The sequence below is a fragment of the Colletotrichum acutatum genome (genome assembly GCF_030867785.1).
Source record: "Colletotrichum acutatum strain CBS 112980 chromosome Unknown BDZ83scaffold_146, whole genome shotgun sequence".
In the NCBI taxonomy this organism is placed as follows: domain Eukaryota; kingdom Fungi; phylum Ascomycota; class Sordariomycetes; order Glomerellales; family Glomerellaceae; genus Colletotrichum; species Colletotrichum acutatum.
Genome location: NW_026849140.1, coordinates 18498 through 30967, shown reverse-complemented (window position 1 = coordinate 30967; position 12470 = coordinate 18498). Strand labels below are relative to the sequence as shown.

General features: G+C 53.5%; 3 protein-coding genes across 3 annotated transcripts; 1 reads left to right on the top strand and 2 right to left on the bottom strand.

Annotated features, from left to right (window-relative positions):
• Positions 1-1791: 1791 nt before the first annotated feature.
• On the bottom strand, positions 1792-4097 carry BDZ83DRAFT_710098 (major facilitator superfamily transporter). The gene is made up of 4 exons (XM_060511583.1): positions 3640-4097; positions 3450-3577; positions 2348-3378; positions 1792-2261 (listed from the first exon to the last, which is right to left on the bottom strand). Exons 1-4 carry the CDS (start codon positions 3768-3770, stop codon positions 2001-2003), a joined length of 1551 nt encoding a protein of 516 aa, XP_060359446.1. The 5' UTR covers positions 3771-4097; the 3' UTR covers positions 1792-2000.
• Positions 4098-7853: 3756 nt separating this feature from the next.
• On the top strand, positions 7854-9116 carry BDZ83DRAFT_589972 (uncharacterized protein; the record flags this gene model as incomplete). The annotated part of the gene is made up of 1 exon (XM_060506286.1): positions 7854-9116. The coding sequence occupies one exon, from the start codon at positions 7854-7856 to the stop codon at positions 9114-9116; it is 1263 nt and encodes a 420-aa protein (XP_060359445.1).
• Positions 9117-10183: 1067 nt separating this feature from the next.
• On the bottom strand, positions 10184-12442 carry BDZ83DRAFT_638380 (uncharacterized protein). The gene is made up of 2 exons (XM_060509364.1): positions 11396-12442; positions 10184-11345 (listed from the first exon to the last, which is right to left on the bottom strand). The coding sequence occupies exons 1-2, from the start codon at positions 12141-12143 to the stop codon at positions 10516-10518; spliced, it is 1578 nt and encodes a 525-aa protein (XP_060359444.1). The 5' UTR covers positions 12144-12442; the 3' UTR covers positions 10184-10515.
• Between the last annotated feature and the right edge of the window lie 28 nt (positions 12443-12470).

Here is a 12470-nt window from a genome sequence, read left to right as displayed (position 1 = left end):
TCGGAGTTCGGGTATCTCAGGCACAAATCCCCGCGGGACAGGGATCTCATCGTTTGATTGGAGCCAGTTGGTCTGCGTTGGTGCGTGCTATGGACGTGTGCCTGGCGAAGGTCCGGCCTGTCCCGCGAGCCGCCCATTCGATTCAAAGTAAAAGTAGACGGGCATGTCCTGATTTCAATGCCGGTAGGAGTAGAGGTTTCTGTCAAAGTCAATTTCAAATGCGAGATGTATTGTCCGCAGTGTGGCAAGTCAAGCGACCCCTGAGAGTCCCGAGCCTGTGGTTGGAAAGCTCCTGATTGATGAGTTGACGAGGACCGGACATCTTGGCATTCCATGATTGCGATCAATCGTCGAATCGCTGTGTGACTCAGTTGAGTGTGGAATAGCCAGATTCGTTTTTCACATGACTGCCTAGTCTCGATGTTTACCATACGCTTCCTCGTGACGGCAGTGATGGCGGGGCTAGCCGTCGAGCGTAGCAGCTTGATGAGATGAGAATTAAAGCGACATGTGGGAATTGCATTTGATCGAGGGACGTCTTTCTCTGAAGCATGCGACAGATAGAAGGCCTTAACAGCGTGTTTACAAGCAGTGAAGACTTTCGGCTTAGGCAGAGAATTGCGCTTGGCTTGTTGAGTGCCCGCTTTACTCTCCAAATATGCGCCGAATGCTTGCAATGAGTAGATGTGAGTAATCAGCTTGGGTGAAAGCAAACTACGCGTTGATCAGCCTCTTTAACTTATTTTCTACAATTGCAATGAAGTCGAGAGCAAGTTGCAAGACAGTACTGAGGGCTGAAGTAAGTGGAAGACAAAAAATGACTTGGTTGATCTAAGTCAGAGACCCTCAAAGAGTCATATGTATCTGTAGTACCTACTTTTGTACTTGTACAAGACCAGACGTTGTCTCGTGGCAAGTTGAACAGTGCGGCGGCAATGGGCAGATTCAAATATGACGCCGCGAAAGAGAGCCCTGGGGACGTATGTATCTTCAGCACCCGATGGGATGCTTCGAGCCATTACCTATGACTACAAGTTCGTTCGGAAAATGCTTAATCTGGCATATCAAACCTTAGTTGACAACCTCGCGTTGCACTACGGCAAGCATGGGATTAGGCGACTGCTCTACTACTGCAAGATGATGCGATCCATCCTACCCATGTGTTCCACGTAGCCAATTCCCCCTAACGTGGTTTTCGTTCCGATCAACTCGCTATCGAGGTGCTACTCATTACCTATACTATACCGCTTCAATCTGCTTGCACCTTGAGCTACTTGCGGTGCCATTGTGTGGCGTGGCACTTCAAATACTCGCTCGGGCATTAGGTCCCTGGCGACCGCCTGCGAGGTTCCATAGCCGATGAATCATCACCAGATCGTAATAACAAGTACCTAGGCCGTATGGCCGAGGGGTTGATTGGGCTATAGAGGCCCCGACCAGACAGTGAAATCTCCTGTCTATTTCGGGATCCAAGCTCGATTTCTCGATCGGTCGCCTCATTGTTGTTTCTCTGTATTTGTCGTTTCCTCTCACCCGATCACCTACAGTCGTCCTTGTTTGTAAAGGAATACCAAGTACAGACAGCCTCAACGCCGAACCATTTCGAATCTATTTCGTTGGTAGACACGTCGGTAGGAAAGCAGTTCGGTAAGAGGGCAAAGCAAATCTTCTCGATGATCAGGATAGGGGCTAGGAAGTCAAGAACTCAAGGACAAGAGCCGAACAAGAACAGAATCCATCGGCCAATCATCTTGCTGTATTATACCCTAAGCTACCTCTCAGGACAATGATTCTAGGCTCGGAAGTCAAGACAACAAGCTGAAGGAGGGCCAGAAGCTAACGCTACGTGGTCATATCGCGATAAAGAAGCAAAGTATCCTTTCATAATCATAATTCATATGGCATTTCGAAAGCTGACTTCCCTCTACGGACACATATCGAGCCGCGAGCAAGCCATCTTACAATCATTCCGAACTCAGGGCCTCCGAAATGATGGAAATCTACGTCCTCCACCGGAAAGCAGGGTGCTTCCAATCCAAATCCCGAACCTCCTGCTCCGTGTAGCCCGCAAGCTCCTCCTCAATGCTTCGATCGTCGCGGCGCTTGTTATCCCACTTCATCCAGAACCACGCCGAGGTCGCCACGATCAAAATCATGCTCGCCGCGCCGAGGTTGAGACCGTTGCCGATATGGAAATCGGGCGCGTCCCAGGAGAGGTAGGACCATGTTGATACGAGACCGCCCACGTTGCCAAACATGACCTGTATATTCAAGTGTTAGCCTCCGGCTTCCTCACAATGACTCGATGTACTAAAGAGAGACGAAGAGGGAGAGGTTTTTAACTTACGTTGAGACCGATGGCACTGCTTCGCGCCGTATCACTAACGACATTGGCGCTGATGTGAGCGTTGGACATGGGGCCCATCACCATAGCCGAACTGGCAATGAGGAACGTCGCTCCGTAGCGTACGCGAGCGACTTTGGACGCGAGGAACATGATGTATCCCGCCATGACCATCGGCGCGCTCATGGCAATGAGAACTTGCCTTCTGTCAAGGTACCAACTCAACCCCGGGAACGCCACCGTGAAGAAGGCACCAACGACGTAGGGCGGCACGCTGTACAGCTGCTTCTGGACGGTCGAAAAGGTCGGGTAAATGTTGCTGACGATAGTGGGGAGGAAGAAGGCCAGGCCTTGGACGGTGATGTTGTTGAAGAAGAAGATGATGGCGATCTCGAGGGTGACGGGGTTGAGCATGCCGCGCTTAAGCTTCGTCTTGTCGATCTTGTCAATCACCTCCGTCGCGCCGACGCGCTCTGACTTGACGCGGGCGACGCAGAGGTCCTTCTCCTCTTGCGTCAACCACTTTGCCGTCTCGGGTCTGTCGGTGAGGGTCCAGAAAGAGATGATGGCCAGGACAACGGTGACGATGCCCTCGATGGCAAAGATCATGCGCCAGCGGTGCAGACTGCCAAAGGAGTCGAGGGTGAGGATTGCGGAGGCGAGGAGGCCGCCGAAGGCTCCCGCGAGGGGTGCCATAACCATGTAGAGCGACAGGCGGAAGGTCAGCTCGGCGCGCTGGTACCATCTGGAGAGGTAGTATGCGATGCCGGGGAGCATGCCGGCCTCGAAGATGCCGAGGAGGAAGCGGACGCCGCAGATGGCGGCGCGGTCCTGGACGAAGGCTGTGCAGATGGAGACGATGCCGAAGAGGAGGGTGGTGATGGGGAGGAACCAGCCGGGGCCCATTGCTTTGCAGGCGATTGTGGCGGGGATCTCAAAGAGGATGTAGGAGATGTAGAAGACGGAGAGTATCATGTTGTAGTCGTAGCCTTTGAGTTCGAGGTCCTTGTCGAGGCCGGCGATTCTTGCGTTACCTGTGGATGAGGTGTCAGTAAATGTAGAGGTTTTATGAAGCTGTAAGATGGGGTTTGATGATTTGACTGACCAATGTTGGCACGGTCGATGAAGCAGAAGAGATACAACAATGCAACGGTGGGAATGGTGTGCAAGTCGAGCTTCCATCTCAACTTTCGTACCGCTACGGGGTCGAACTCGACAAGGGAGTGGCCATATCTGTTGAGTCGTGATCAGTCCCGTGGACGGCGGATACTAGGAGTGAATGTGACACTACTCACTTGTCGGTGGCAAGCTGGCCCCTTCCAGCAGCGTTATGGATACTATCATGGACAGGAGCAGCACTGATGGTATGGTCCTCGGTGCCCTCGACGTGGGTTCCCTTGGGAACCTCCTTCTCCGTGGAAGACATGGCGAAGGTTGGGATGTAAGATAGTTCGGACAATGACTTCTCGAACTCGAGAGCAGACGAAGTAACGAAATCTCAAAGCAGTACTCCTTCGAGCTTTCTGTTTGAATCTCTGAGATACTGGCTTACAGTCGTCAAAGTCAAACTGGATACTCAAGGAATGAGTTGCCAATACACACTGAGAAGAGGATCGTGGTCGTCTATTTAAATCCAGCGGTACCGCATACATCGTTGGCAACAAATACACCCTGGTAGAAAATGCCGTACCCATGTCCCTAGCTCAACCCCCAAGCATCCCAAGCATTTACCGGGCACCACTCTATTGGGGACCAGAGCTGCATCTTTGGCGTTGCCGCACCCTCCATGTTTAGGGCTCCATCGAAGTGGGAATGCCTGCGGGGTAGGGATACGCCATCATCGAGGTTGTATCGGCCGCATCTTTTCCTGAGAAGATTGTCACTTTCTCCTCCAATTGTGGACTGGGTTGTATCAAAGATGCCGGGACACGACCATTGCAGCGTCGACGCGGGAGATCAGCGCTGCTATGATGGCATCAACGTGATGGTCTTTGAAGCTCAACGAGAACACCACCAACAAGAAATACCCAAACATTCTGAAAACTCATCCGTTCTCAAATAATGTTTGCCTGCTGAGTCTCAATCTCCAAATGACTCCGCCTGGAGACGATTCCCCCAGGTTCTCCGCCCTGCCCGCCCCCGCAATCCTGGGGAAAACATCCACTTTGGCTTGTCGGAGGCTCCACGTGCCCAGGTTAAGATCCCAGCGTGAGTGGTTCAGGAGAGCCAATGAGGCCCGTCGAGTTGCAATCTCGAGGGGTGTCAACAGTGCCAAGAAAGCTAGAGCAATTTGTCTTCGGCAACTGGGATCGGCAAGTGAGGTTGAAATGCTAGCGGGAACTGCCAGCGGACGCGTATGTAGAGTTGTAGATTCAACACATTGCTGCAACGTATGCGGAGCTTCTAGCACACCTCAAGAAGGACCTTGCTCTCCGAGAAGCCGAGCCTTCCGCAATAGAGTCGCTCTATGGAAAGAGGCTCGGAACGGGAGCCGTTTGCTCACTCGAGCGAGTCAAGGATTGGAGTTTAGTGTTATGCCAACCGCCCTTAATGGTGTTGGTTACGCGGAAACTTCGAAGCGAAAGGGCTGGCAATCCGCCAGGTCGGGATATGCTACTATCCCACCGGTCAAACTTAGTTTTGGATATATACGTCTAAGACTCAAAGAGGCTCCTTTTCAGCCCTTCGATGATCACTAGGTGTGGTCTCAACGTTCGGCAGATCAAATGTTCGAATTTGGAGAGGCCACCTCGAGAAACAACATCTGGACGGAGATGGTGCTCCTAGGCTGAACGTTCGTCCAGTGTTGATGATCATCGAAAGTCAATGTGACACTGTCCTTCCAATTCTGTTCATCCCATGTTCGGCTGTATGGCAAAGGCGCAGGCCGGGAAACCATTTTACCGGCACAGCTATGGAAACTCTGACGTTCCTTTGGCTCAGCTTGACAGGAATTTGCAGTGAATGCATGAGTATCTGTAAGGGCGACGCCGTGTGATTGATGTATTGGGTGCCTGCAACGCAATCAAGAGGCGCTAGAGCAGTAGATGATAACCGCGGGTCCTGAAGTTGCCGTCGGTTGAATCGTGCTGGCAGATCGTCTCTGCAATCCACCCGCGGTAAAACATGTCGATATCCCGAGGTTACTTTGCAGTCGGACACTGCAGACACTGCAGATTGGTGGACGAGGCGTGAAACAATAACCTCGGTGGAACCTGCAGGTCAGCCACCCACACTGTACGGATAACCAAAAGCCCTCTGAGACATGACACTGGCCATGTGGCATTGAGGGGACCTGATCGAGCATGGCGCGGTGGGCGGCTTCTGCGGCTTTGGTGGTGAAGGACTGCATCTTCGGCCGAGAGAGGGAGGTCGTACTACTGAGTACTGCCGTGCTCCGTGATGATGCTCCGTACGTGCAGACGTGGTGCGTTGCATTGAGACTCCAGAGATATCGAATCTCAACTGCAGCACCTGTACGGATACTTCGTGCGGCAGAACAAGGTGTCGCATGCAGCTGCCCGAAAGGGGCTGGCTCGGTGACAAATGCTGCTCCGCTGTGATGCGACCCTCAATAACAGCGCCGCTTGGCGATGACCAAGGTCACTTCGATCCTTTGCTGCTTCTTCGTAAGCATAAATACCACCGAGGAGACGACGCGGAACTTTATTGTCCCTTCGCAATGTGTTTTTTGGGAGAAATGAGGTGACCACATATGGTTATATGTGACCGTGTGTGCCTTGAATATGGTCGATGTTTCGTTCCTAGCGCGAACGGGGATCATCTATGATGGGCGACCGCAGAATCGTTGTTCATCCTCCGTAGTATGGCGCAAGTCATTCCAGCACGGTCATTTGGATGGTGTTCCGGCGGTATTGTTGCAATTCCCAATCCACTTCGGCGGGTGTCGTTGTAAGATGCAGGAGTCAGCGGCGTTCAAAACGTAAGACATTCATTGAAGATGCACTGGCGGACGACGCGTCAAGAAAGCCAAGCTCCTGAAGAAGTCGACAAGTTTGTTGTCGATCGGAGAGGGCACAAAGAAAGAATCGCCAGCCGTTCGCGGCGACAACGCCCGCTGCCTCACCCGGCGCCCTTCCCAGAGTTCAACGGCCCAAACTCAAGATGGCGGTCAGTGGTGCCGTGATGGCGGGACCCGGCGTTGTTAGGAGGCTTAGCCGGTGCCGAAGGAAGACGATCCGATTATTTTAGGTCGTCACCGTCGTGTCCGGACATGGCCGTCGTCTCAGACCCTGAGCTGGGACGCCCCAAGACTTGAAAGACTCTTGATAAACGCGAAGATCGTGGAAGATCAGGGGGTGAATTCTTGTCGCAGCCAGCTTGGTGGGAATGGCTTCAAGGGGACGACGTTGTGGTATTCAGCTGCGAAACGGGGAAAGAGCTGAAAGACTGTGGATAGCTAGGGGAAGCTTGGGTGCCATTGTGCTACTACCAGCTCTTGGGAATGTCTCGGAAGACCCTGTCGTTCTTGTTTGACGGTGTTTGCTGACAGCCAGAAACCAGGGGTGGGAGGACGGATGAACGGCGACAGCGGAGGGCGGGGGGGAGCTGGTGGGGAGGTTCCGTCCGCCAAAACATGAGAGAGAGATACGCAGGAGGTACAGTAGCGAATCAGGGATGAGTAATCGTACAAAAATGCTTACCTAAGTCGGCGGCGGAAGCGATCTGCTCCGGACCACAATTCACGCCTCTCATTGGCCAGCACGCATGGATGGGGCAGCTCTAGTGATCCTTCGCCTCGCTTAGCTCGAGTTTAGCGGGCTTCTCCCTCTACGAGATTCCCTGGGAACGCTGGCTGTGCCAACTTTAGGCTTCCAAAGTTCACTGAGCCCGCCTGCACTCCCTGTCTCAGCAATGGGACGGCGTGGACGGCACCTAAAATGCCCCCAAGGACAAGATAATCGGAGACGGATCATCAGCACCCGTGGATCCCATCTCCCTAGGCCCTTGGAGGACTCCCATCTGCCCCTCTCCAGCTCTCCCCCCCAACGCCCAGATGACGTGAGACGCCCACCAGACCATCCCACGCATCCAAGCACATCCCAGCGAACATGCATGTGGTTTTGCGTTTCCCACCAAGCACCGCGCACCAAGCACACCCAAGCCAAGCTTTTTGCGAATATCCATTCTCGACTCGGAGCTAGCGAGTGGAAGGGTCCCGGCCCGGGGGGCTGAGGTCTTGCGCTGCCATGGCTTGGCTTTACCTTAACCAGGTTGGCTGTCTTCTTGACCACCGTCCTTCGCGCGGCGCACCTCCGTCAGCACCAAGAAGCTTTTTGTTGCTTGGGTCGTCAGCTTTTACGTCTGCTTTCTTTTTGCACATGTTCTCCACGGCCGTCTGACAGGAACAAGCCAGCTTTTTGACCAGACATCTACCATTGATCCTCACGATCCACAGTATTACCATCGCATCGCGCCTCCGAACCGACGACAACTTCGAGATACCCCAAAGATACCCCTTAAAAGAGCGACGACACAAACCGCACAGATGCTTCGCAAGAAAGAGGTCTACACGACCGTCACTCCCATCCCGGGCTTCATCCCCCGCCAGCTCGCCATCGACATCCTCCACTCCCACTCCGAGGTCATCACCCTCAACCCCCTCGTCCTCGATCACAAGCCCATCAAGGCGCCCCGCGATGCCGCCTCTGACGAGTACTACTCGACATGGTACGAAATCACCGAGCGCATCCAGTACATCCCCGGCATCGGCAAGATGGGTTCCGGCAAGATCAGCTTCAACGGCTGCTTCCACGATATGCCCTGGGGCCTGCAGACGCACACATACGCGCCCATGAACATCGACATCCGGATAAAGTACAAAATCGACGGCAACCAGCCCGGCGTCGAACCGCCCCAGCCGCCCGAAATTGGCATGTCCGGGCTCGGTGTACCCGCAGACGGGCTGTATTTGCGCGAGGATATCGAGATCCGCTGCAACATCACCATGGTCAATTTTGTCAAGGCGCAACTCAAGGCCGCGAGCAAGGAAATGGTCTCAAGGATTATCAAAAAGGCAGAGCTGCTCGACGCGGGCGTGTTGCAGGCCATGATCACGGACGGGAAGCTGAAGACCATCAACCCGGCCGACCGCACCAGCACGGGCATGTCCGGCGCGCACTCGCCGTTATTCAACCAGCGCCCCGAAGGTAGCCCAAGACCAGAATCCTATTCGCCCACAACACCATACCAAGTCCCAAGACCAGTCTCGATGCAACAGTTCCGCCCCGGCTCGCAGGGCAGCTACGGCGCACACCAGAACCAGCCATCGGAGCTCTACTCCCAGCACAGCGCACCTCAAACATCCTTCATCGCCGAACTCCCGGGAAACTTCTACCACCCGCAACAATCATCCAACAACCTGCAACCCCCGCAGCCGTCCCCGGGCCTACAGGGCGGTGACCGTGACTCCATGTCGCAACAATCACAACTCTCCCCGGACCCAAACTCATGGCGCTGGTCCCAGGGCCAACCGAGCCCGTCGCAACAGAGCTCGCGGCCGACGAGCATGGCTTCGTCCGAGGCGAGTAGCGGATACGCCAGCCCCGCGCTCGATCACAAGGGCTTCTCGTCCGAATTGCCCACGCACCCCGAGACACAGGAAGAGCACCGCGGGGATGCCCATGCCAAGGCGGCGGAGGCGGCGCAGCAGCAGCAGCAGCAGCATAGGGTCAAGGGCCCGCAGGCGTATCCGACGTACGGGCAGGCTTATACCTATAATCCTGCAGATTATGCGCCGATGAGTAGATGATGGAGGACCGCTTTCGCTGAAGGAGAGATACCGGTAGGTGTGTATTGATGCCAGGAGTTTATGGGACTGCAATGAGCGCGGATTTGGGCTTGGTTTGGCAAACACTTTCTTTCAATGATACCGCTTTGTTTGGGAAATGAGATGTTATGTTGTTGTACCCATGGGACATACCAACTGGTCAACGTCGGCCAACCAGGAAAAAGGAGTTTATCTATTTCGATTTATTTCATAATGCTATCTTGTAATTCACAATATCACCCAATCTGGGCAAACAATAGTGTCAAGATTGCATTTGCCTCGTATTACAGCTGGATGAGTTGTATGGTAGTAAGCTTACTTCTGCTGATGGCTTACAATGTGAAAGTGATGTCACGATGAGCATTTCTCACCAAGTGCCTAGGTAAGGTTGGTATTAATCATCTTCTTGATGGCAATCGAGATACACGCCATCATTTTCCCGAGCAGAGAACTCCTCGCCGCGTTTGACGGATGGCCAAACGAGTTGTGATAGCCTATTTCACTCCCTCCCTCGACGCTTCTTAGAATTGGAATGGTGGAATTAAATCTATTGAGAATTCGTCTTGAAAGTACGCATATAATAGACTACCTTCGTCCCAAGTGTGTTGAACTCGGGGTAGGTAGAAGAGTTGGGAGACTAGATTTAAGAAGAACCGATGAATGATCTAGAAACCGATTTTCTCATCGAAAACATTGATAACAAGAATACACCCCTATCCACACCACTACTGACCAAATAAGGCTCCCTTACTTCTTCGAGTCGCAGTCAAGTCAAGAATTGTTGCTGCGTGGGTAGGAGTGCTTTGGTAGTGGTTCATCTCAGACAAAGCTATGTCGTTAACTCGCGTCGAAGCAGCTTGAGCAAAAAAGCTAACAAGGCCCCTTTACTATTATCAACGCATACCAGAAAGGACTACACGGGAAGGTTTCTGGCAAGGGCTGTGACGACTGCACTTCCTGATATTTCACTCTACCATTACCGTCTAAGGTAGGTCACACTCGCAAGACGCACCTTCTCGGGTAATAGTCATTGATGTGTTATGGAAATCATTCCTGCGGTCTGGAAGAGATTCTTTCTCCCCCATAGTCCAGATCAGCCATAATGTCGGGACAAGCCAGTCGAATGAACGCGTACTTTGAAGCCAAGTCATCTTATTGATACCTGTTGAGAACCGTCATAGCTACGAGCACAAAATGGGAACCGCGTATAATACATAACAAATCCTCGAAGTTGCCCAGCACACCTCTCTTTCATTCCAGACATCTCTTTTCGAGACAAAGTTTCAGCTCTGTCGCTTTCGCCGCGATCTTGCTGTTGAGCTTATTGTGTCTAAAATCGTCCATCACGGTCAACACATCGGTTTGTAAAGTCACCACAGCTTCATGCGTTAGCGTTAACCTTGCGAGGACGGCCGCGGGCACGCTTCTTAGGGGGCTCTTCGTCTGCTTCAGATTGCTCCTTGGCCGCAGGCTCGGTCTTGTCCTCTGCAGCGGATGCTTCTTCAGACTTCTCAGGCTGCGACTCTTCAGCCGCGGTGTCATCACGCTTCTGCTTGCGTCCGGGTCTGCCTCTGGGCTTAGGCTCCTTTGAAGCCTCTTTCAAGACCTCAACCTCGACATCTGACTCCGCGGCATTGTTCTTGCGTGGGCGACCGCGTCCCTTCTTGACAGGCATGGCAACAGCTTTGATGCACTTCTCGCGTCCACCCTTGGACTTCCAATAGTTCTCGACGTGCTGGCGGGCATACACCTCAACTTGCGACTCGGGTTCCCATGATCGCTCAGGGGAGCCAATCCAGCAAACGTAGAGCTGAACTGCGCCAGAAGGCTTCTGCTTGTGTTTCTCGACCCGAAGAGCGTGCCAAAGGTTCTTGTCGGCCATGGCACCCAGCCTGCCACCCTTGAGGCTGTTCCAGTACGCAAAGAGTGCTTCCTCGGCATCCTCGTGAATAGTCTGTTCAGTCTCCCACGTGGGATCGTCGTGCTTCCAGTTGATGTGCATTTGAAAGAGGGTCTTGTCGTTAGGATCGCGGCGGTGTCCCAGGATTTTGTCAAACACGAACATGCCGTTCTTTGGGTCGTCCACCTCCATGTCCTCGCCGCCCGCAGCATTCGTAGTGGAATTTTCGGTAGGCGCAGCCTCAACAGTGTCGGCGTTATCAATGGACGTTGCAACGTTGATCTCAGCATCCTCTGCTGCGGGAGAAGCCACTATAATCAATCAACCTTATCATTCCTGTCAAAAAGCATATTTAGCGTACCTTGCACTGCCTCCTTGACGGGGCTCTTTGCACGAATCTCCTCAGCCTCCACTTCGGCTTCAAACTGGTTTCCGAGCTGGATAGTGGTGTTGCCTTCGGTGCCATTGGCAGCCTCAGTCTCATGATCGGTATCCTTGTCGGCAGGTGCAGGGCTTTCCTCTCCATTCGGCTCTCTGCTGCGCTTGCGGCTCACAATGGTCTGTTCAAAGGTTGATGTAATAGTTGTGGTACCAGTACGCTGTCCAGTTATATTGTTGACCACATTGGAGAATGTCTTGCGAACGGAGGATACAACGCCAGCGCGGGGCACACTAGGTTCCGGTGTAGATCCGGAGGCTTCAGCGTCGGGAGTAGCCTCCATGGCAGTGACTGGGGCAGTGGACGAGGTCGGCTCTGAGGTCTCGTTCTCGGCGGGAGCAGCGGCAGTAACGGTATCGGCAGGTGTGCTACGGTCGGCAGTATCCACGTCGTCGGCGGTATCGCTTAAAGCCTTGCGTGGCGGAGGGCTTACAGGAAAGCGCGGAGAGGGGTGTTGCGAAGGCGGCGAACGAGATCGCGAAGCATCCGAACGGGGAGTTCCAGTGGGCGCGAGGCTCTTGATGCGCTTGTTCGGGTGCGGCGACTGTGAGCCGGAGGGTTTTCCAGGTGATGAGAGGAAGGTGTTGAATGCGCCGTTCTTCGTGGTCTGAGGTTTCTTGACAGACTGAGTGTCATTAGGCGGCGCAGGAGATTCGGCCAATCGAGCCATGATGGAAGGATTTAATCTAGACGGTATCTGGTGATGGTAGAGGCGTTTGCGCCCTCGGATGGCGTGGATCGTTGGCTTGCGCCAGTCGAACTCGTGCAATATTTATGACGATTCCTGGATTGGAAAACCAATTGATTCGCAAAAAAACTGCGCACGATGAACGGGGACGGATTGCAGACAATTGCGCGGTGTAAATAGCAGAGTGATTGACTCGGCGACGTTTTTTGAGGTGAAATGAGAAGAAGACGAGGCGTGCGGTGCTGGGCAGCTTCGGTCGCGGGAGGAGCTTTGGCCTTTGGTTTCTGCTCTGTTGAGTGCAGGTGCGGT